Source organism: Athene noctua, chromosome 29, assembly GCF_965140245.1.
Source record: "Athene noctua chromosome 29, bAthNoc1.hap1.1, whole genome shotgun sequence".
NCBI lineage: Eukaryota > Metazoa > Chordata > Aves > Strigiformes > Strigidae > Athene > Athene noctua.
This window is the reverse complement of record NC_134065.1, coordinates 4,152,013-4,176,647: the sequence shown is the minus strand read 5'-3', so window position 1 is coordinate 4,176,647 and position 24,635 is coordinate 4,152,013. Positions and strand designations below refer to the sequence as shown.

At 52.4% G+C, this 24,635-nt stretch overlaps 1 protein-coding gene and 1 long non-coding RNA gene across 11 annotated transcripts in view; one reads left to right on the top strand and one right to left on the bottom strand.

The window, feature by feature from the left end:
- POGZ (pogo transposable element derived with ZNF domain) overlaps positions 1 to 16,745 on the bottom strand; it is a 34,480-nt gene extending 17,735 nt beyond the window's left edge. For 8 of the 10 annotated variants that reach the window (XM_074929362.1, XM_074929364.1, XM_074929367.1 and 5 more), the window contains exons 1-2: positions 16,460 to 16,745; positions 5,486 to 5,610 (exon numbers count right to left, since the gene is read on the bottom strand). In XM_074929362.1, the coding sequence (XP_074785463.1) occupies positions 5,486 to 5,609 (124 nt within the window). In that variant the 5' untranslated portion in view covers position 5,610; positions 16,460 to 16,745. Of the gene's footprint in view, positions 1 to 5,485; positions 5,611 to 13,847; positions 13,949 to 16,459 lie in introns of all 10 variants that reach the window. The other 2 variants (XM_074929363.1, XM_074929369.1) reach the window with 2 other exon arrangements.
- Positions 16,746 to 17,030: 285 nt separating this feature from the next.
- On the top strand, positions 17,031 to 21,578 carry LOC141971736 (uncharacterized). Its single transcript, XR_012635316.1, has 3 exons — positions 17,031 to 19,128; positions 19,289 to 19,979; positions 20,769 to 21,578. It is a non-coding gene; the product is annotated as an uncharacterized LOC141971736 (long non-coding RNA).
- The last annotated feature ends 3,057 nt before the right edge of the window (positions 21,579 to 24,635 follow it).

Here is a 24,635-nt window from a genome sequence, read left to right as displayed (position 1 = left end):
AATCGCCCGGACCGGGGCCAGCACGTCCCGACCCGGAGGTCCCCGTACACGCAGCCTTCGAATTCAACCCCGGGGCGCCCCAAAGGTGCTCTCCGACGAAGGAGCCCGGGAGGACTCGGCGCCTTGCCGACTGCGCTCCGAGGGCGCGCGGGGTCACAGCTGTGCGGGCATCAAGGGGAGTCAGGTCACCGGGGCAACCCCAGCTCCGGGATTCCCGGGGCAGAGCCTGCGGGTCCGCGGAGCCTCCCGCCGTTCCGAGCTCCTGCACGCTCCGGGTCCATCTCCGGGGCAGGGCAGCAACCCGAACCAGACTAAATCTCCTCCCGTCCCACCCTAACCCGACCTGACCACACGCCCTTACGCAATTCCTGCGTGTTAACCGTAAGCACAGTGTTTTTCTTCCATCGTTTCTAGATTTTCAGGACAAAAAGCACTTTGTGAAGTCTTGCGGCGAAGAGAACAGCGGGAACATAAGTTATATTTTTATCTGATGGTGGAATTATTAAAAAGGGAGTCAAGCTGTCAGGCTGACGTGCCATGTGGCACCCACCTCGTGCTCTTGTCCACAACAACTGTGGGTTTTGGATGCGAGGACAGACGTGTGTGTTACACCAGCTAGCTGTGCACGGCTACGGGATACAGGGAAGAACTGGTTTGACTGGGATACAGGTACAGCTAAAAGCAATCAACGGAAATTAAGGAAAGAAAAAATTAGGCCGAGCGTCACTTCAAATATATTTAGCTTTCAGTAATTTTTCCTTTTATGTCCCAGTAATTTGAGACATTTTAAAACTGATCCGAAGGGAAAAATTGGGATCCAGAAGAAAGATGCAAAAAGATAGTGAAAAGTTATTTCCAGCTTTAGTTTGGAGATCTTGTTTCTTGATTCTGGGACACGGGGTCCTCCCTGTCCAGGCCAGCTGGACGTTCTGGCACCCAAAGGAGAAGCGGGTTGGGTGCAGCAGTGCCAAGTACAACACTCACAAGCAGCTCCAGCCTGTGATTGTCAACACACGCTCCTCAGAGCCAGGCAGGTTCCCCCGTGGAGGCTGTTATTTAAGAAAAGGATAAAGTTTAGGTCGCTCGTAAGTGAATTCCATCCTAGAGGGAAAAGACCAAAACAAAACCCAACAAAACCTTACGCTGGGAGAATGGATGGATTTAATGGGTCTTTTTCCAGCCCTAGCTTGTTAAGTCTTTTTAATTAATGTAAAACAAAATGCAAGACGACAGCCATGAGCGTAAAAAACAGATTGCTGAAAGCTGGGATGACTCCAGACACGGTTCATTTTGTGAGAGTTCCACGCAGTCACAACTTAAACTGGGATGTGACCCTCAGTTACTGGGCCAGCAGAGACTGAAGAGGTGACAGATGTCCCCGTGGCACTTTGCCACTCAAAACCCTCGCTGGCACCAGCCCAGCAAGGATTCCCCGGCAAGTCACAGCCCTGGCAGCGGAGCTGGGAGGGACCCGAGGAGCAGCGCTGGGGAAAGGCAAAGGCCACGCGGCAGCTGCGGGATCTTGGTTTGTGTCAGTGCCGACGTTCACGGGCCCAGCCACCCTCTGCTCTGTCAGTCAGCCAAGAGTTTACTGCACCTCAAAAACTGAAGCGCTCTTCTGGGTTTTCTCCCCTAAGAGCACCCACCCCAAAGCCCTGGAAGCCTCAGGCCAGGGGAGGGTGGCCGGGACCACCAGGCTCCTCACACACTTGGTTTCTACTCCAGCAGATCAAAAAAAACCCACAAACACAACCCACACCACCAAGCTCACCCTGAAACACAGCCCCAGCTCACGGCGGACACTTCAATGTTCAACGCTTTGTTCTGACAATGCTAAGAGGGCCGACCAAGCTGCCAAGGCAGGAATTCTGCCCATGTGAAAAGTAACGGTGTCCTGCGGCTGTGAAGGTCATTCCCCCCCCTCCTCTCTCCCAAAGGAGACCCACACACCTCTGAGATCTGCGGAGTTTTTCAGCAGTTCTCTGACCAAACGTTACTTCAGAAACTCTACAAACCCTCCTTCACAGGTGGATTCACACCGTGGGGCAGAAAGATCCCGGCACACGACACCACGGCACGAGGGGAGGCGTAAACCCAGCGCGGTCCCTGCGGCAGAGCAAGACACCGAGGGCCCGTGGGGCTGGGGAGTCCCAGCAAACTGCACCCACCGCCCCAGCGCTCGTTTCCGCCGAGGCAGCAGGCTACAGGAGATGCATAAAGGAAAAAGAACTGCGGAAAGCGATAGCTGGAGTCACGCCGAGTAACGTCCCTCCCCAACCTCAACTTTTAACCTACGGAGCAAGATCTGAAGGTGCTACTGCCCCAGTAGGCGCCACGAGTCCTGTCTGCAAACCAAGATGAAAGAATAAGCGTGTAAGAGACGACGATCGTAGGCGGCTACACCCGGGATTTCATCCCCCAGCACAGAGCAGAGGGAATAACGTCTAGAAACCACCTGCTCCTCGGGGCAAGGCCCCTCCAAAGCCAGGAGGAAGGTGAACCTCCGCACCACCCCCCAACCAAAACTCCAGCCGACAGCACCAGCGCGTGGGAATCCTCCGAGAGCCCCAGCGGGAGACAGGGAGGAACACGAACCCAGCCCCACTCGGCTGCTCCAACCATCTCCGCTGTCTTTCTGTCACATGCTGGAGCTCTGGACGGGTCTCCAGCGCGTACCATGGCTCTTGGTTTTGAGACAAACTAATAAATAACAAAGGAACAAAGTTTCTCAGACTGTGGTGTGATTCTGCACAACGTCCGGGATGTGACAGAGCCCCCTCCAAATGAGATTCCCGCACAAATCCACCAGTTTTCACGGGATCCGGGAACTGTTTGGACAGCAGATCCTACGGGGGCACACTGGAACTTGCCAGAAGAGTCTACCAATGTTTTACTGATAAATATATTGCTATTAGCAAGGGTTTTTCTAGCAGCCGCGCTCCTTTTTTTTAACCGTTAATCTAATTATAGCATAGTGATATCACCAAGCCTTTATTAATTTCTTGTAATTGATTTAGAACATCTGTCTCAAATTGCTTTTATTAGTAAAGCTATGAAATATTAATCACAAGTGCATCCTGTAGTGATATCCAATGCATTAGGAGTTCAAGATTCTCACAAGACACTCCCAACCAAGACGTCTGTTCCAGGCAACGTACAGAACCTTCCTCATCACGTGTGCGTCTGGTTACGGTTTACTAAAAATAACGCGATGGCTTTTAGATGAGTTTTACATGGGTTTACGGTTCCTTAATCCCAAAGGATCCTCAACCCACTTTATATACTTCAGTACGGTAAGTTACGCAGGGAGATTGTTCAAGCGAGCTCCGAAACAAAGCACAACCACCCTTTAGGAGCAAAAAAAAATTCCCAGAATTATTCACCTTGGCATTGGGCCAACACACCAGCTTAACGCATCTACTCCTGCAAAACGCATCGTGGCGCACCAGAGGGGCCCTGAGTAGCCAGGCCCTGCATTTTACACCTTACCTTGAGGGTAATACTACCAGTGGTAACTTCCACCAGCGCGTAAAGACACTGGATTCGCTCTCGCGCGGAGGAAAATCGCGAGGTTCAGCACGACCCCCCCAGCGCTGCCCTGGTGCCTCCTCGGGACAGCGAGGGGCCCCTCTGCACCCCGCCCCGCCCCAAACACCGAGGGCGCTTCTGCTCCCCAACTCCGTCACTAGTGTCACCTTCGCGCCGTCACCACCCCGAGCCCCCTGCTCCCGCCCGACACGGCTGGGGAGGGATCGGCGCCTGCGGGCGCGCAGGGAGCGGCTGGCCGGGGGCAGGCGGGACGGGAGGGCAGGGCTGCGTTTCACAGAAACGGAGAGGGTGCTCTGTCTGCAGAGCCAGCACCGGATCACCCCGGGGAAAACCCGGCTCTGTCCAGCGCCCGCACTCGCCTCCCGCGCCCTCAGCCCCCCGCTGTCTACCCAACGGCCCAGGCAAGAGAAACCCAACTTGCTCACGAGCACTGTGAGTCTCCTGTCCGCTTCAACCCGTCTGTGAATCGCTCTGGGTCCCCCCCGGCATCCCTGCGTGCTCCTCCAGGAAAGCTCCTTCTGCGCCTGCCCCGAGGGAGGCGGGTGCCGGCATCGGCGTGCTCCCTGCCCCCGCAGCGACAGCCCCTTCCTGCTCCCCCCAGGCTGGACCCCCGACACGCTGCGTGAACCGCGGGCGGTGCTTCAGCTCCTGCCGAGGGCGCCGCAGCCGCCCCAGTGCTCCCAGCAGGGCCCCAGTTTAGGATCCCAGCAGCCCGAAACGCCGGACGCGCCGAATCACCACCCTTAGCCCTGGCCTAGGACCAGCACCGACCCATCTCTGTCCCAGGTATTAAGCTGATGCTTTGCTTGATCTTGACCAAGAGAAAGTAGCCGAAAGGCCTAAACAGAAGCCTGACTCATTAAGCACTCCAGCCTACTTCACCCACACGCATAACTGGGGCAAAAAGTCTTTGTTCCACGCACCAGACTCAAGTATGTGGCCAGAACCGGTGAATAAGCTTTTCTTATTATAGTCACGATTCATTCACTCCCAAAGTGCGAAGCGCTCATCACCGAGGTCTGATCTGTGCAAGGTCTGTGTACAACGGCCCAACTCACTGTGTTGGTCCCGACAGAAACCAAGAGGCAGGAAGGACCATCCTTTATCACCACTCAGGGTCCCACTGCAAACCGAACGGTTACAGAGCATCTGCAAAACACAAAGCCTCCCACCCGGCAATTACTGCTTTTTATCAACCCAAATTTCTCAGTTTGAGACAAACGGCGGATAACTTCATACCCCGACCTGCACGTGAAATGCAAGCTCTGAACATCAAAGCTATGAATCTCCACTTGCAGAAAGCAGGCACCACCACGCCCCCCCTCAAACAACTGAATCAAATAATGGGTTAAATAAATAATAATCAACCAGCTTTAATCCCCCTGGTTTGGCTACGGAAGCGGTCGCAGGAAATACAATTCAGGAATCGAGTGCCTGACTTTCTCACTCGCTCCAAAACCGCTCGAAGGATCCGACGTTGGTCACCACGGAACACCGAGGCACGTTAAACCACTTTGTAAAACAAAAAGCATCATCTTCCACGTAAATTATCAACTCTCGGCTTTTAAGCAACTACTGCTTTGGCTGTAGAACACGAACCACTCAGCTGAAGTTCCCTTCTCATTTTTTAAAGAGGTCACCCTCTCCGACACCTGCAAAAAAACCTTATTTCTCTTGCACAGAGAAAAAAGCTGTTTTCTGCCTCCTCAAGCGCTGATTCCCAGGAGGCCTGGCCTCGCGCAGCACCGCACCACGTCACCTCTGCCAGCGCTCAGCTCCTCCCAGCCTGGGGAACTGGTAGTTGTTACGTTACTCATTACCAGGATTTTTAGCCATCAAATAAGATTACTTACGGGATAGGATGTACCCAGCCGCTGCCATTTCCCTTTAAATTTTAACACCGGTAATGGGAATAATTCTAGACTAAAATAATTACCCGCAGCAGTTTTATCAACTGAATTATAATCCTCAACAACAGAATCTTCAATCACATCACTGATTTTCTGCCATGGTTCCAGCTCCTCCTCCTCACATTCCATAAAAAGGTCCGTGTCCGCCATCCTGCAAAGGGAAAAGAAGAGAAACCTTTATTGGAGAACTGCGTTCTGTCAGGCAGCGAGAGTCACTCGCTGCAAGAAAAATCCTAATGCCAGAAATATGAACAACGTTTCTATTTCCCAGTATTCTAAAGAAAAACAACCCGAACTGCATATTTTCAGGTTCTTGGATTAATTCTCCAGTAATAGAGTGGACTCCACATCCTACTTTAAGAGGTTGTGTTTCCCTTTCAGCTAACGCTGGTGCTGAAAACCCTTGGTTTTGACTTAAAACTGCAGCAGCTTTGCCTCTCCTGCATGGGGAAGTCAACCCAACAGCTCCGAGATCAGAAGTCATCGCCCCAAACTTCGGTACCTTTAAATCAATTATTAACTGTGACTGAAAGAGGGAAGAATCATGGGTTTTGTTCTGTCGGTGGTTTTGAATATTCTAGGATTCCTGCCAACACACATGACAGAGATGGAATATCCAGGCTTAAACGAGTGAAAAATGTGTGCACGAACGTGTGAAAGAGTCTTCGGGTGACCTGAGCCGACCCCCCGTCAGACCCGCGCGTACCCAAACCCCTGCACGCGCCCACGGCCCCGGCTCCTGCGATCCTCCTTGGAGCCGGGACTACGACAGACAATTGTGAACTAGTTCAAAGAGAGAAGAAAAAAAAAAAAAGAGTAAAGGGGGTTTCTGCAATTAGATCCAGAGCCACTGTCCTTCAGCTCACAGGAAAGCTCTCGTGATCGCCGGGGTAAAGCACCCAACTCCCCTCTCCGCCACCGTGTTTACTGAGAGAAAAGACACAACAGACAGTTCCAGCCTGTTTCGTCTCCTCTCCTCACCAATAAGTCTCTCTCGCTCTTGCCATCAAAATCTGAAACGTCTATTTTGGCGACATCTTTGTGAGCCGGGGAAGCAGGAACAAAGGCAGTTGCATAAGCAGGGGGTGCGCGGCTGCGAGTAAGGACGGTGTAACATTAGAGTTCAGCGCTACTTGCTGCTCCGCTATTTACATACCTGCCCACTTTGTTTGCTTTTCTGAGCACCACTGCACACAGAACACAAGTTTTTATGGATCTGCCTACAGTGAAAGTCAAGTATTTTCTCCCGGGACTGCGACCTCGATGTATGAATCTGTGTTTAAGGAGTTCAATTAAACATCCGGACCATCAAGGCAGAATTCAGCACACGCCGGTTCACGACCAGCAAGTCCCAAGTGTCCCGGAGGACATCCCTTCGCAGGGGGTGGTGGAGCTGCCACCAAAGGTCTCCCACCAGCTGATTTCCCCCGCAGGCACCGAGCTGGACCCACGGACACGCGGCTCCCACCACGCTGCCCAGGCAGAGGCCAGGGGCCGCATCGCTTCAGGCTCTGGGTGCTTCTGAACTCCACTCACGGACGATGCTCACGCAAAACTTTAATTCTCCTTAATAAGATATTTAGGAGTCTTAAACCAGTATGACCCATTCTAGAAGCTCGGTTGTATTTTTAAAGGAAATGGGGATTATTATAGGAAAGAAGACACCACAAAAACCGACTCTCCCAACCGAAAAACCGACTCTCCCAACTTCCCACCTGGGTTTTAGTGAAAGAGGATCAATTCTTCCCCTCTCCCACCAACCCCCAGAAGGGCTGGCGGGCACAAGTGGCAGCTCTGCACCGCAGGTGAATGGGAATCAAGAGGCCTAGAAGGGAGTTTGCTCTTCTTGATTACACTTTGGTGGCAAAAAAAAAGACTGTTATGATTGCATTTTGTCATCTCCGCTACCATTTGACAGCCATAAAAATCTGATGAGAAATCTTCTGAGACAAACTGGCCAAAATAAACAGCTTATAATAGGGGACGAGCAAGGAAATAATCCGACCCATGTGCAGACAATCTGTGTTTTCAATAGCCACAGAAATCAGTGCTGACCCGGGGGCTGAAACGCAGGGGAAGGTTTATTAGCTCACTGTGGAAAGACTAGAGGAGTCGAAGCTTTGAAACAGAGGCTGGATTAAGTAACCACAGAGCAATTAGATTTTAAGTCTTGTACCATTAAACCGTGTCTACCCTCCTTATCCCAACACAGTCACTTCTGGCCAAACAAATGCTGGACCTGCTACAAGCTCCAGTTTGTAAATCAGCCCCAAGCTGGGCTGCCCAGGCGCGGCCGCGAGCACCTTGTGCAAGTGCAATCTTTAATTTTTATTTGTCTTGTGCCACACTAGCTGCAAAACAAAGCATGAATGTCAGGAATTTCCTGCAATACAGCACGAAGCCAAAACAAAATTTCAACAGATGCTGATCTAAAGCAACTGTCTTAACCAGGTAAGCCTCAGAAAAAAAAAAAAAAAAAAAAAAGAGAATAATCCTAAAAACTTGTTGATGTTTGCCAAATTCAAATTGCCAGCACTTTTTCTGAAGCACATACCATCACTTTCCCTAGATAGAGACTCTCAGCTTTCTGTGTTGTGTTTCTCTGAAAGGGATTCGCAGAGCTGACACTGCAATGCTGTCCTTGCACGATGGTGTTTTACTGAGAAATACTCAGTTTTATGCCTGATTATACTAAACCAAGTCATTTTCACTTCCCAGTTATGCTTTTGAAGCACAGTAATACTCATTTTAAGAATAACGTGGAAGGTGGTATTTCAGGGAGGCCCATCGCACCCCTCGGGTTCAGGAGTTGATCTTTTGTTCCCCACTTCCTCAACATTCATAACGAGAACCGAGTAAAAGTCATTTGTCTTCCTCTGCACACAACCACACAACCCTGAGCGACTGGTCCTGCCGCCGCTCCTACAAGGACACGAGCGGCAGCACCGTCACCCCAACTGGTTTGTGCCTCTTCCCACCTACTGCCACTGTGAAACACGTACCTACCGCGGCGCGCCCCGCGCCTTTGTGGGCAGAATCTGAAATCGTGCAGGGAAAACATTTCTGCTTAATATCACTTTTGATCTCTAGGAAAGGGGATTTGCCCTTTACGAAGACCTTCAGAAGACAAAGAGCCCCCAAAGTCCAACCCAACTCACAAATAACTTACTCTTGCCAAGGCTACCTCCTTCGGGGGGACGCGAGGGGATCGCTCAAACCGCTCCCGGGCTTGTTCAGCCGCCAGGAAAAGCTGCTGGTAGAGAAGTGTGGTCTGGTATTGTGACTTCGCAAGGGAAGTGTAAAGAATCCTGTTTCTCTGGACACAGGGAGAGCAAGAGAGAGTTTCTTTTCTGTTTCAAGCCCTTCTCAGTCAGCTTCGGACCTAAAACCGGCTCTCTGAGGAGCGCCAGCTGACCTTGCCTCCTCCAGCCGTCCCCAAGCGCCCGCTGTGCTCTTCTGCCCCGAGCTGCCCACACCCCCAGGGCCGTTTTCTCCCCGCTCTGGTCACACCTTCGAGCCAGCGACTGAGCCGAGAAAACCCCAGCGAGAGCTCGGGCTTGCCAAGGCGGCCAGAGGGCGCAGGAGCGGGTTACGGAGAGGCGAAGGGACGGCCAGCGGCTCCTCACGGAAGGCCCCAACGCCGCCGGGAGCGCGAGGCTGCAACCCGCTGCGGGGGCACAAGAGCCGGAGGGCGACGTCTCCAAGAATCGAGGGAATGACCGCGAGCTGCTCAGCGACCTTCGGGTGGGTAAAAGGCTACTGGGAAGCAGGAAGAAGCGGTCTGCTCTCCGCATCCGTGACGGAAACGAGCAACGAAGGGCTCGACCTGAAGAAGGGAACGTTCCAACCCGGACACCAAGGGAGCTTCCAGGAGTAAGGATGAAGCACCGCACGAGGCTGCCCAGGAGCTCGCAGCACTCCCGGTGCCCCTGGGAACAGGCGGGTCTGGAGGAGGTTTGTGTGCTCCAAGGGAGGCGAGGCCGATTCGGCGTCTTGCCGGGGACATGCGAGGCTCCGTTCTTCTGCAGTATCGTGTAATAATGAACTAAACCTGTATGACCAAGTATTTCTGCACTACTACGAAACAGCAACTACATTTTAGCTGCCAACTCTGAGGCTTTTGCCTTTCAGGAAGCAATTAAACGCTCCTATAACAGTTAACTCTCTTCATCTTGCTGAACACACAGAACATCACTAATAAATATGGCACATAAACCAAATTACCCCAACGTAACCCATCCAAACTCCTGCTCGTAAATACTGCGTAAAGCAGCAGTTGTTTAAACGTGTCCCTTGAACTTTTCACAGCAACCTATGCCTAAAACGAGTTTTCGTAAGATTTCTTGTAGCCATTGAGAAAGAACAGCCAACTGATTAAAAAAATAAATCAAGTCTCTTACTTGTCACATAAAATTACATTAGTATATTTAAAAAAAAAGAAATCACAGAGTATTGTAATAATCCTAATATACAATTAGCCAAGTGTATTACATTAAGCATGAAAAAGCTCACATTCTCCACAGCACCCATTACCTGCACGCTTCAAAGACGTTACTAGCTTCTTCATTTACATAAAACCTGCAGTGTGTAAAGAATTTTATTAACCTTATCTCCAATGTGGGAAACAGAGTTCAGTGAAATTAAATGACTTGCCAGAGATTCTACTAGCAGTGAGTGGTTTAGTCAGAAATAAAACTCAAGATGCCCAGCCCTCGCTCACATCGCTCAACATAAAGTCAGACTTCCTCCTGTTCTGCTAAAAAAAAAAAAAAAAAAAGGACAAAAAAACCCACCAACCCACCCAACATGACAAAAAATCCTTTTGGAATGACAAACAGTAAGAAAATAGATTGCAAGAAACGAAGCTCTGAAGGACAGGTTTCTGCTAGAGATCAGCTTAGCAGGGGAAAGCAAGAATCAAAGAGCCTTAAATATTATATTCGCTGCCTGCTAACATCAACTTTTTTTATAACTACAAGATCTCAGCAAAACCAAGAAAAAAAAAAAAAATAAAAATCACAGGAGATGCACCCCAAGATCTCGAATGGATAGCCAGCACGAGCGATCAAGGACGACACGGTTATGATTTTCAATATTCATCCTTCAGAGAAACATCTAGAAAAAATCCTCTGTGAAGCTTCCAGGACAAAGCTCCCTTCGCCGGCAGAGCGGGGGACGCTCCCAACAGTAACTATTTGTCTGGAATCGTGTTACTCCCCGCCAGAGGAGCCGAGCCCCCGTGCTCAGCGGCGGGCAGGCTATAAATAGTCAGGATAAATAACCTGCTCTATTAATTAAAGCACGCACATATGTCTGCCCGGGAAGGTTAGAACTTCGGAGGAAGTCTTTGCACACGTTGTAAAAAAATATATTATTCAACGCCTCATAATTATTCAAAAGATGCAAAGACAAAATGCTAAAGAGACTGTAGTTACAAGCTTCTTTTGACACTAACTTACATTATGCGCATAGAATTTCATCTGTTCGTATCAACCGAACTAAGAAAATGTCTCCTCTCTTCTATAATGTAACAGCTTTGTTTTTCAAAGCTTTGATCTTGAATATTTTTGTATGTAAGAAGCCTTTGCTCAATAAAATGATTAATCCCAATGATAAATACTCTACATTTAGCTTTTCAGCACACAGTTGGCAGATGCTTGGTTGAAAAACATGGATGCCAAAAAGATTTACAGAAAAAAAATAAAAATAAAAATTACAAAGTGTTCTAGACACGCTGCGAGAAATGAAGCCTTGCAGACCGAAAGGTGTTTTCTCTGCCCTTTAGCTGGAAAAAGGGAGAAGACCTTCAGGGGAAGAGCCAACAGACATCAGCCTTGCACAAGGAACTGGCACAACCGCCAGATACAGCCCCTTTATTTTCTGTCAGCTGATGTGGTGCACGCTCATTGTTGCCATACAGGGGAAGAAAGCCAACAGCCATTAAACTCTTGTATTAGAAGGCTGCCACCTGATTACACTCCCTGATCAATGGCATCACCATTACCCGGGGAAAGCCAACAATAAAGATGTTGTATTTGCATGTAACCAGACAGATTACCCTGGCATGAGAAAAGGAGAAATCCTTTTCTTTTCTCCTCCGCCTCACTGCAAAAAAAATAAAAAAAAAATCCCTTAAATTCCAAATTTCAGTTGAAATTCGGAGATCCAGTTGCATTTATTTATCAACGAACCGCTTTCACATAGGTATCAGATATAACCCCTACAGACCTGGCGTTATTTTCTCAAGAGAAAATGACTGGACAGGTAGAAAGGACAGAACCTCGTGCTCCGGTTTAAGAGATCGCCGGCACTTTCCATCTCCAAGAACATCTCACTCAGAAGAATAAACGCTTAGCCCAGTTTCTCCACCTAAACGAGGTGGCAAACAAAGGACGCGGCTACCACAAAGCGAGTTGTAACTCGGTAATTTCACCGAGTTAGTGATGCAAGCGGAGAGAACCAGGTCCCAAGTGTGTTCTGTTATCTAAAGCACCTGTGGATAGCAGGTTTTACATGACAGCTGCAGAATAAGGCAGCTGTGTCTCATTGAAGTGATCTCTAAAAGATGTGTGGTTATATATTTACAGTTTCATTCACAGCTTGATGTTATTTGACACAAAGCAAACAAGTTATGACATACATATGCTGTATATACACACACGCTTCTTTTTTAAAAAGGGGCTTCAGATTAATGACTCGTTCGCAGCGTTCTTCAAAATTCACATGATGGGATATGCACTACTCCTGCTATATAAGCTTCCCTTTCTAAGGCTTTTAATTAAAAAAAAAAAAAGTATAAATAAATCAGTACTTGTCAGGGCACCGCTGGTGGCCCAATTTCTGCCTACTGGGTGAAATCATCTGCAACACTCCCGGTGTCAGGGGCACGCTGGTGGGTCAGGGATAAACCCGTGCTGCGTGGCACAGGTGACCCGGTAAAGCAAAAAGCTGAATTTTGTCTGAAGACGGAACAAAGCGGTGGAGAGAGCCCGTGACCCCAGAGGGACGGGGACCGCTACGCACAACTTCCCAACGCCCTCCCTCCGACGCCGCGTCGCCTCCAGCGGCACAAGAGTCACAGACTTCACCGAGGGGGAAACGGCCGCGCTGGGGTCAGCCGGGGGAGGCTTCCAGAGCAGAGGAGCACCCGGGAACATCCACTCCCACCTCTGGCTCCTGGCCCAGACTCGACCTGCCGGGCGCTGCCCTTCCCCGCTCAGGGGGGATCTCCGGGTGCAGATCTGCGCCGCGACCACCACGGAACGGGTGGCAAGTCGGGTCATTAAAAAATAACAGCTGTCCTAACCCTAAGAGATAACAGCCAGCTTCAGGAATCCTCATTTAAAGCTTTAGTCACCCTTTCCAGAGAGAATACGCATCGACACGTGACCGTACGAGGTAAAACCCCAGCGAACAGGCAGCGAGGATCAATCCAAGAACCAGCGTGCGGCATTAGCGTGCTGATATTTTATGGCTTTTTTTAAAGTCCCAGCCGACTCCCCTGGGGAACCCACGGTCACAGCTGACTACCAGCGGCGCAGGACTGAATGAAAGCTGAGGAAGTTGTTTGCGAAGGGTAAAGACGGGCCTTGCACCTTCCCAAGGGCTACGACTAACGGATTTCAGCGCAAAGGTGACTCCCGCAAGTCCTGGCGCAGAGCTGCCGCCTCACTCGGGCCCACACACCTGGCAGGCGGGGGCAGAGGCGCCCCAGCAGGAAGAGCGAGTCCCTGCCAAGCCTCTGCTCGGGGAATCCCTGCCCCAGCCCCCAGAGGGACCCTGGGGGCCAGCGATCGGGTTCAAGGGCAACCAGGGAGCGCCCCCAGGGCAAACCGCGTCCTGCCGACCGCCCGCGCCCGGAGGCAGAGGTGGGTTCTGCACCAGCTACGCCCCAGGTGACACTTTCAGCACCAGCCGTGTCAACTTTCTTCAATCCTTCTTGCCAAAGGTTTTGTCAGTTTTTATGCCAGTCCGTATTTGCTGCTGTTGTAGATTTAACTGCAGTAGGGTTATAACACCACCGGTACCCCAATCCTTTCCAAAAACACATGTTAAGAACTCATCGACCCCTAAATTTTCTTCACCACCTGCTACAAAACCACCTCCTCCCCTCCCGACACTCCAGGAAGGAAAATCTAAAGCATAAAAATGAGGGTCTGGCTTCGAGAGACCTACAAATAAGCTTGAGGAGGTGACTCAAGGCACGCGTCAGGACAGAAATTAATGCGTAAATCAACTTCTCTCGTCCCAAGTTCTCCTCCTGAATGGCCGCCGCTTCTCTCCATCATGTCTTCCCCCGGTGAACACGCAGCCTCAACAGAATTGCTGCCTCGTTACTTATTTCCTCACTCGCTTTCGATAACGCGTGCCTAACGGCGAGGAACGTACCTTAACTTTGTTAGAACCCAGGAACCCGACGAGGTTACAGTAAATGCAAATGAATCCTACGATAAAGGTTTCTGCTGTCAAGACATGCTGCAATCCCTGCCCTGAAAGAAAGATAATGCCCTTCAGTGGCTTTTCATGAGTAACTGGCACAGCCTAAAACTGATATAATCTAAGTGATGAAAATACATATTGGATGATGCCTCCACTCCTGTTTATAGGGCTATTCATCACCAGCAACACCTCCGGAAGACGAGGGCAGGTGAGCGGCACCGCGCGAGCCGAGTGCCAGAGTTGAGCAGTTCCATCCTTCAGGCCAAGGTAAATTTATGTTTTGTTGACTGATGTGGTTGACTTGACTTTGCCGGGTACTGAAATTATTTCAAAAGGCGTTATTACGTTTCCTATGGATGCTATCATTTAAAGTTCTATACGTTTTATTAAAGGCTTTGAAGTGTGCGAAGCCTACTAATTAAAATGTATTATTACACACTCAATTATAATGATTGTTATCTACCTCAAAGTTTGAACTGCGAAGCGATGAAAACAAACCGCTTTCTGATTTTTGGCGTATTTTGTGAGCACGGGACTGCCCCGAGAGGCCCGGAGCGTGTCGGCAGTGTCGGCAGCTCGGTTCCTGCAAGGGGCAATTCTGCGAGGAGACCGCCCCGAGGGGAGCAGCAGGGAGCAGCGGGCTCCCCTCCTGCCCGGCTCTGCTCACGCCAGGAGTCAGAGGGTCTCTGACAGCACCTGAGCAGCGTGGGGACGGGGCAGACCAACAGCGTAACCGTGTGCATCCACACCCACACGTAAGACCTGCGGGACCCCGCGCCCAGGCCGAGCTGAAGGCGGCGAGTGAGCTCCCTGGGCCGGTAGCCCGCCGGCCGGCCCTGCGCACACTAATAATTACAGAGGTGAAAGGAGGAGGCGCACGCGGCGAGCCTGGCTTCGTGTTCAAGGGTAAAAATTAACAACCGCAGCGACCCGGAGCTCTAAGACAGCGCGCGCGGGGAACCGGCGTAGGGAAGAGGCATCATTTGTTTATCCTCGCAAAGTATTTCCTAAAAGAAGCACCAGATCCCCCCCCCATCCTCTACCCCCACTTCCGATCACTCACTCCTGCCCCATTTGGTATGTCTTGGTGACAGCTGCAACTGCTGCCAAGTTAATAAAAATAAAGCTGCGTGCGTTGTCATGTGTCGCGCGTTCTGCGCGAGGGTGTCGGGCAGCAGGATCCCTGCCTCTCCTCCAGCTCCACACACGCTCCTGCCGCGTCCCAGCCGAGGGGGAGAAGCGGAGCGCGAGGACGCCCCGACGCCGCGGCCTGGGCCCCCCCCGGTGCTCGGGGGAGCAGGAGCAGAGCGAGGGCCGGCCCGGCGGCTCCGTGCTGCCAAACACCTCGGGTTTAGTGTCCGCAGCCCGAAGAACCAGCCCTGGGCGGGGGGGATTTGCACAAAGTCCGTCAGTGCTCCCGGTCCTCCTCCAGCCACGGCGGGTAAACCCAACGGCTGGCCCGGCCGCGGGGCGGGCGAGCGGGAGGGACGAGGCGCCGGCCGAGGGCGGCGAGTGAGCCAGGACCGGCGAGGAGGCGCGGGGAGAGGCTCCGCGGGCCCGGGGGAGGGATGACAAGAAGAGTTTCCCCTCGACGCGTCCCCGGAGGAGGCGGGAAGGGCCCCTCGGCCGGGCCGCGGGCAGGGAGCCCGGCGCACAGCCCGCCCCGGCGCCGGGGGGAGCCCTGGGGGGTGACCCCGGGGGAGGCGAGCGGCGGGCGAGCGGCGCCCGCGGAGCGGGGGGGCTCAGAGCGCCGCTCCCCCCGGCCGGGCGGCAGCGGGGAGCCCCTGCGTGACGGGGGGGAGCACAGGCGGGCCGAGGGGGGCTCTCGCCCTCCCCGGAGGCAGGCAGAGGCTCTCCTCACCGCGAACTTCCCTCAGAAAGCGGCGGAAAGGGCCGTTTCTCCGCAGAGTAAAGCAAAACCCACCCTGGGCGTATTGTGGCGGCTAAGAAAGAAGAGAGAAAAATAATCCCCGTGCCCAACATGGCCGCCCACCCAGCACCAGCCATGGGAAAAGGAGGAGGGGGAGGCACGACGGCGGGGATGCGGCCGCTCCCCCCGGCCCCCCCCCGGGATGGCGACCCCGCCGGCGGCGAGGGGGGGTGTGGGGTTCGCGGCGGCGGGCGGAGGGCGCTGCCGGTGCCGCTTCACCGCCCGCGTGTGTGTCCGTCCCCGTCCCCCCCCCCCAGGCGCAGGGGGGTGTGCGCGGATCCCTCCGCCTCCCCTCGGGGCCCGGCGGGCGAGCGGCGGCCCGGTGGCTCCTCCACCGCCCAGCGGGAGCCGCCGCCGCGGCTCCTCCCCGTCCCCCGCCTGGGCAGCCCCGAGCCCTCCCTCCCTCCTCCCGCCGCCGCTTTGTGTACGGCGCGCTCCGGCCCGGCCGCCCCCCCTCCTCCTCCTCCTCCTCCTCCTCCTTCTTCTTCTTCTTCTCCCCCAGACCCGGGCGGTTCGAACCGGTTCCAACGGTCACCAACCGCCCCCCGCGCACGGCGGGGCCCCCCCCCGCCCTCCCCACACGCCGCCGCCGCCCCCCCAGCCCCGACATAACGGGCTCGCCCCACCTCACCTTCCTCGCCGGCGCCGCCGCCGCGCTCTCCCGCCGCCTCAGCCGCGGCCGCTCGCTCTTAAAGGGCTCCGCCGCGCTCCGGGCGAGGCGAGCGGCGGGGGGGGGCAGGTGGCATCAGCCCCCGGGACCCCCGGGCGGGATGCTGGGGAGGGGGAGGAGGGGATCTCTCTGTTTCTGCGCTCCCTCCGCACGTTCTCGCGGGGGGCGGCTCCGTGCTTCGCGTGTGTCTCCCCCCCACCCACCTCGGAAGAAAGGGAGGGGGGGGTGGGGGGGAAGGGAGGAAGGGGGGGGGGGGAAGCGCCCGGCGGGCTGATACAGCGCGGAGCGCCCGCGGCCACACACACACATACACACACACACACACACACACACACACAAAAAGGGGACCTGGCCGGCGGAGGGATACGGTGACGTCATTTCCTCCTGGGCCGCGGAACGGCGCGCCGATTGGCGCGCCGCGCGGTGACGTCACCCCGCGGCCGGCGCAGCCGCTGCCCTGACGAAGTTTGTCTGAAGCGCAAACGGTGCGCGGCGGCCCGGAGACACCCCCCCCCCCCCCGGGCCCCCCCTGCCGCCGCCGCCGCCGCCCCGGGGCGCTGCGGGGAGCCCTCTCCCGGCGGGGGGCGGCAGCGGGCCCGCCCAGGCGCTGCCCGAGGCCTGGCGCCGCCTCAAGGCCCGCGGCGCCTCGCCGCCATCTCCTGAGCGGGGCTCCCCCCCCCCCGCCTGTCAGCGCCGTCCCGGGGCCGCCCGCGGGGCTGAGGCGCTGCGGGAGCGGCCGCTGGCCACAACCCCTCCACCGGTAGCCGCGGCGGTGGCTTCTACCTGTGCCTTTGGAATTTGCCGCCTTCGGGAGCGTTTCCCCGCGGCCGGGGCTCGCCGTGGGCCGGCGGGGTGGGGAGGACTCGATGCTACCATCTACAGGTGTAGGGATAATTAGTTCTTGGGGCTTAATTGGGTCTGGAGGTCTGGACCGCTGCTGCCGGCAGTCCGGCCGCCGGTTCCCGTGGGGCGGGCGAGGGGCTGGGACCGGCAGCCCCGGCCTGCTGGATGCCAACAGCGGAAGGTTTAGTGAGGAAAAACATTTCCGAGGTCCAAAAATGCTTCGAGGCCTTTTTGACTAAACTCCTCCTTATCTCTGCGGTTTACGTCCTTTTTCCAGGAGCCGTGTCCGCGCTTGGCCCGGGCTCCGTCCCTCGGGGGTGGCTTCAAGGCGGAGGCTGAGGATTAAATCCCCATAAACTTCCCCACAGCTGCTGGGGAGGTTTCTGGGAGCTGGGACACAGACCGAGGCCGGGAGCCGTCCGCCTGGCTACGACCTTGGCGTTAGGGATTACTTCAGCCTCGGTCTAACTTGAGGTATTTAAACGATCCAAATCCCGATCGACGCGGCTATAGAAATGCTTCCAGTTGTGCGTTCGCTGAAGTGCGTTGCTGGATCGGTGCCATCGAAGTTCCCTGCGCTGTCAAGCCGGTGCGGCGTCAGTGGCTGCGTTTCTCCCTCGCATGAATTCAAATGGTTTATGTCTTTAATCATGAACCTACTACTGTCGATAATTTAGGAACGATGGGACGTACTCGGCTCCTACCTGCTGTGGGACCGACCGGGTGCTGAAGGTGCTGCGGCTAGAACAGATGATGTGTGGGTTTTATGGGTAGTTAACGTATTTAACAAAAAACACATTTCATAACTCTTGTTAAGGTACCTTCAGCAGACTTTGAAGTGTTATTTTACTTACTCTTAACCCCCCCCTAAGGAATCTGGTGAGTGCTGTGCTTCCCAAATGCACCCCCGTGCTGTGACACCCATGTGCTGCTAGAGTGTGATTTATTGCCCCGTGGTTCATTAAACAAGCGCATTAATTTCCTTCGGATGGTCTCCAGGAGTTACCAGCCCTCCTTCCTGGTTTACACAATGCACCAGGCTCCTTCGCCTCGCGCTGGAGGGAAGTGTTTCCATTTGACTGTCTGTCTGTCACCTATAAATCACGGCCATGCGCAGTACAAAGGGCCGCGTTCTCTTCTGTGGTTTTGCCACTGATAATAATAACAAACATCATTATCGCTGCTTACGCGTTTGTATTCCTGATTGCGCTTCGCAGCCTCTGCCTTAGATGGAGGATTATTTAATTATTTAATATAATAATAGCAATTTTCGCTTGCTTTCTCAAAAAGAGATAATCTGGAAGCAGAAGCTATGAATAAAAAGCGATTTTTTTCCTTAAACGCAGGGGGAAACCGCCAGCCGCGCTGGCGTTGCTAACAATGAGGAAAATTAAGTTTGTAAATGGAATTCAGATGCCGATAGCGGCAAGGATTTACCAGCGAAGTTTTATATTACTGGCTGATGACTAACGATTGTGTTTACCGCTGAAAGAAATTATCATCTGCTAATCCCAAACTTGATTTCTTCCTTCCTTGTAAACGCGACGTCTCTTAGACCTGAGGAAAAAGCAAAGTTAAAAGAAAAATGAAGCCATAAAAATTCTCCACGGCGTTTTTGTCTTTGTCCGGTGTATGTTCCGCAGGTACCAAACTCAAATGGACTTAATGACAGGGAGAACGGAGCTGGTTTCAGTCACGTCACCGTGGGGGAGTTATTTTTCTTTTCTGCCGCGTCCAGCTGGAGCAGCAGGAAAGCCCCTGTCCGGGGGGCGCAGCAGAGCGGGAAGGTTTGCGTGGCTACTGAAATGCATAAATCCACGAGGGTGGCGAGACAGGGGTCTGGTAGTCTTGCTCCAAAAAGAAAATTCCTCTTTCCTTCGGAATACAGATGATTGGGCACCTTTTAAAACACAACACGCGGGTGGACTTTTGTGTTTCATCCTGTAGATACCGACGGCAGGAGCGTTCGGGGCCGTCTCGGAGCTGCTGAACAACCTGTGGCTGGAAGAAGCAGGAGACTAAATAAAATCTGGAAGTGGGGAGAAGGCAAATGCCTGCGAAGACACCGGGATGCTGCTTTCCTCAGGGAGAGCTCGCCCGGGGGAAGGAGCTGGGTGAGACCAACCTGAGCGGGAGGGTCGGGAGGGTCCGGCTGTCCCTCAGCATTTTCCTAATCTGATGTGGAAAGTTTGATGCAGGGGAGCTCAGCTGATAGACCACACGTGCCGAAGGTAGTTGGCGCGTTGGGTTTGGCTGCTGCAGGGGGTTCGAGCCCTCGCCGCCACGTCAGGGCTTTGCCAGGCTCGGAGGGTGGAACCTGCAGCAAAAAGTGACGGAGGTTCAACGTGCGGCTTCGGGGTGACGGCGCCGCTCCGGGGGCTGGACATGCCGTGGGAGACTTCGCCCAGTTCTTAAGCATTTTCAAAAACCAGCGTGGGGCTGGGCAGAAAAATAAATAAAGGTTCTGAGGGAGCAGAAATTTCCACTAGAATTGGGATGAAATCAGCTTTGAGAACGCCGCTGGCAACGGGAAAACAAAATTACTTGTGTGAGATTTTTTTCCCTCTGGCAGGTTGGCCAAGTCAGATGCCTGCACGCGAGGTGAGCTGCCTGCCCAGAACACCCAAGGTTACTACGGGTGAGTGATGTTTTCCCTCTTTTTTTTTTTTTCAGTTTCTTTATTATATAATTCGTTGCTTTAAATGCAGGACTTTTCCCCGTTTCCTTTTGATTATGGAACTGTCACTCCATTTATCCCACTGAATACAAAGGTTCAGTTCATGTTGTTTGTGATAAAGTTAACTAGTATTCTTTAGATCTGAACCTTTAAAACATCCACATGTTCTGTATTTTAACTGACGTATAAAGTTTTGAGCTTCGTTTTTCATTTTTTTTTCCAACAAACGTTGCGATAAATGTCTCTAAGCTGTTCCTAAAACGCTTTTCCCGACCTCCCGGTGAAGCAGAAATCAAATGCGTTGTTTTACCTCAAAAGACCGGATTTGGGGAATCCTCCACTCAACGTTTTTCCTTAATACTTTGCACAAATGGGTCACTCCGATGCCTGAGGACGCTTATCAATTGGTTCCACGCTCAATTTAATGCTCAAATACATTGTAACTCATTTACATTTACAAGGCGTAACACAGAGCGCGGATTTTCTTTTTTTTTTTATTTTTTATAGCTATAAATTTCTCCCTTCTCTCCAAAATTTCACTGTGGTAACTAAACCTGTAGCAAGTTTCTGTCCCTGGCCACTGTTTTTTCTGCACGACCTCGTGGATCGGGAAGGGTGGGAACGGGTGACCGGGAGCTACCTGAGTTGTTTGAAACCACGGAGCTGCCGACTGCGTGAGCCTCAGTCACCGCTTGCGTCGTGGAAAAGATTGCACAAAATCATTAAAAACTCTCACATTTCTATTTTTAGGGTAAAAATCGGCTGAGCTGTTTCAATATGTTGCAGAGAGGTGAAAGTACATTTTGTTTGGCCACTGAGGAATCTTTGAAGTTTTTTTTTTTTTTAACCCCTTTTTTATTTAAATGAGCTATTGCAGTAGGAGGTCCTGGGGGCTTGGCCAGCTCTAGGTGGGGGCACTTGGGGTCACACCGATACAGACACCCCCGACAAGAAACCGCCCTCTGAGCTCAGGGTATGCGGAGCTCAGACTGGACTTTTGGGTGCGTTCATCACAATTACGAGCTCGTTTGTGCAACGCGGATAACACCGAGGTAGATCAAACCTAAACGTGTGTGTCTGGAGGGCACCAAACACCCGAGGGACACTGAAGCACGTTGCGTCCGGCTGCTCGGCTCGGCCAGGGCTCTCCCTGGAGTGGGGCTCCTCTCCTGGGAAAGCTGCTGAGACACGGCGGGGTTTTACCGACAGCTCTTGGTATCAGTCCGGAAAGAGTGACAATATTATCTGCAAAATATGAGCTAATTACTTAGCACGTAACCCACCACTGCAGAAGAAAGCTACTCAAGGGAGGTCTTAACAAGACGAGAGTTAGAGGCCTCCAGCCTCCAGGACTCCGGGATTTGGCCCAGGATCAAGATATTTCTCTGCAGGAAGCTGTTGTGGCTATAAAAATGTCTGTCTTCTTAATCATGGGGTTTGTTTGTCTTGTCAAGTCCCAGCTGAGATTTCCCTTTGCAGTTTCTCTAAACATCTGGTTGTTGTAATTTCATTATTATCAACCTTGAAGTAAAAGATTGGGCTCTCCGAGGTTACACCATGTCTTTAAACGTTATGAAATTATTAAAAATAGTAACCGTGTGTGTGATTTTTGTGCTTCCTTCGGCTTCAAGCCGTGAGCTTTATAAACACGAGGCTGAGCATATTGCCTCTTAAAAAGAAAACCCGTGATCCCTCCAGAGAGTGTGACTGTGGGGCTTAACAGAAACCTCTGCCGGCAGATTTGTGATAAAATTTGAAAGTTGCCGAAAGGATAATTTCTTGTTGCGCGTGGAGATCTGTCACTCCGTTTGCCAGCGGAGCTGCCGGGTCCGGGCAGCGTTTTGTGTAACAAAGACCAGTAACGCGGTTCGCCAGTAGCAGCGGGGCTGGGGGAAGGCTCCAGGCGTCCGTCGCAGCCTGAGCGACGCGGGAGCTGCGTCCGCGCTGGGCCCGGCCCAGTCCGGCCGCTCCTGGGCCCGCAGGAGGGAGCGACGACCCTGAGAGACCCACCGGGAGGGGAGTTCTGCAAACGTTGCGTAAAACGCGTCAGACTGCTCTGGCTTCCAGGCTCCTTCTGGTAACGGCGGGGGCGTTTCTGGAAGAGCACCTCTCCACCTCCACGTTTCTCCCATTTTTTCCTAATCCCTTTCGCAATCCCGTAATACTCGATAGCCCGACCTTGCTGTTGTGGCAGGTTTAAGGTGCCTGTTCCCCGCTCACAGGTGACACGCGGGGAGATGTTCACGTGGGTGCACCCGCGCGGAGCTCGGCCCCTCTGGCACCCCCCCGGCCCCGGAGCCCCGCGGGGGCCGTCGCCCCGCGCCCGCGGCTGTTTCCCACCGACGGTGGGTTTGGGGTAACGTTTGGTGAGGGGGAAGGGGTGAGGCACAACGTCGGACTTCTCACTGTAAAGAAAAAATGCGTTCTCTTCTACTTCTCCTTTTTGGTTCAAGTCTCACCGCAGAAATGAACTGCTGTGATTTGTTCTTGAGACCCACAGGCTCGTCCTCGCCAGCTATTTCCAGGCTCTAACAAACTGTCCAACCACTTCCCGGGGGGAGATGGGAAGAGGAAAGCTGGACGTTCCCTGGACCCTGCTTTCGGCTGCCATTGACTCTTTTTTTGTCTCCTGCAGCCTAATTTATCCTCTACAAATCCTCAAAAAAGAAATTGTGGTGTCTCCATTGACTCCAAGGTTGTTGTGGACGGGTCGCTCACTGGAATCGGGATTAATGGCACTGAAGGGCACTAATTGCTCACTGGAATCGGGATTAATGGCACCGAAAGGCACTAATTGCTCACTGGAATCGGGATTAATGGCACCGAAAGGCACTAATTGCTCACTGGAATCGGGATTAATGGCACCGAAAGGCACTAATTGCTCACTGGAATCGGGATTAATGGCACCGAAAGGCACTAATTGCTCACTGGAATCGGGATTAATGGCACCGAAAGGCACTAATTGCTCACTGGAATCGGGATTAATGGCACTGAAGGGCACTAATTGCTCACTGGAATCAAGACTCTCCTCGCTCCCAGGCCAGCAGTTGTCCAATAAACCGAACGATGCCCCTAACGTGGCGCCTGAGCTCAGCGGTGTTTAGAGAATAATTCACGATTCAGATACAGAAATTTTAAAAATTGCGTTTTGTGCTTGGCTGGAATGTGTCGGGTTACTGGTAAACCCGGGGTTACACGCTAAATATTAACGGTTAGAAATGTGTGAACCGCTCAGCGAACTGTATTCAGCCTCTCACGGAAAAATAACGGTGAGTTGTTTCACAATGCAGGATTGACAGTGCACGTTCAAAAGGCGACTGAATTCAATTTACATCAGCATAAAAGGGGAATGAATTTAATTTATATTGACACCCTTAACTGGAGCTTTGACTAAACGCGATGGCCTCGGGATTGTGTCCTGTCCCCGTCCCAGGCCTTGCTCTGCCCTCGCCTCTGGGCTGGGGGAAGTTTTTCCTGTGGCTGACCTGACCCTTCCTTGTCCTGGGGGGATTTTCCTTTCCCACCCTCCTTAGAGGTGGATGAATCTGTCTCCGGTGGGCTGCTCTGTTTTGTTGGGCTTTTTGGTCTGGAGTTTTATTTTTATGTTGCATTTGTTTGGTTTTCTTTTTTTTTTTTTTTTTTTCTTTTCCCCTTTGCTTTAATACTCTCTGCACAATCAAGAGAAGAAAGAAAAGAATCATTGCTCATCTAAATGCAGTAGTCTTTACTCAGCCAACATTCTCTGTGACGGTTTTGCCTGAGGTTTGCAAGTTTTTGCCCGTTTTGTAAAGATTCATTTAAATCGACACAATGTTTTCATAAACATTAAAAGGATAAAACCCTGGTATTAAACTGTCTACCAAGCCAAACACACAAGAGGGAATTCTTCGTTGCTGTAGTCTTTGACAATGACATTTAGATTTTTGTTCCCGTGTCCTTGCTCTGGAGAGAGGGTTGGGATGTTTGGAGATGTTGTTTGGATTAGTTACATGACAGGAATGAAAACACGAGCGCGGTGTAAAGGTCCCGATCCTCCTCCCGAAGAGCTTTTGCAGGACAAATTATGCAAACAAAAGACGGAACTTTTGGTTGTGTAATTCTGAGTTGCTGAGTTCAAGAAGTCGTCGGTGGTCGGGAGACAGACGGGCTGACAGGCGGCCGCTGCGCAGCGTGGCCAGGGCAGAGAAGTAAATAAATCATTTCTCACGCCGACTGTAGCTATTTCATGTCATTTTATACAAACGTTTTGATATGTGCCTGGTCCGGTTTCTAAGGGCTAATAATTATAATTCACTCTTTCCATGGTGCTTTTATACAACGACTCTCAATAAAAGATGAGGGGCCCAATATTCCACCTCCTCTGACTATGTGTCATATAAAGGACTTTGGTTAAACTCGAGAGCCTACGGTTTATTTTTCCATCCTACTTGTACTTGAAAGAATTGGCCTAATCGTTGGTAGATCCAACGTCTAAAGATTGAAAATAAAGAATTTTCACGTTATATCCACCTTGGAAGAATCTGAACCCAACAGCCGAAAAGCGGTTTGTCACAGTATGAGGCCGTGCAGCGTCAGCTGAGGATGAGCTACACAAAACAGCACAACGAAGAATAAAAG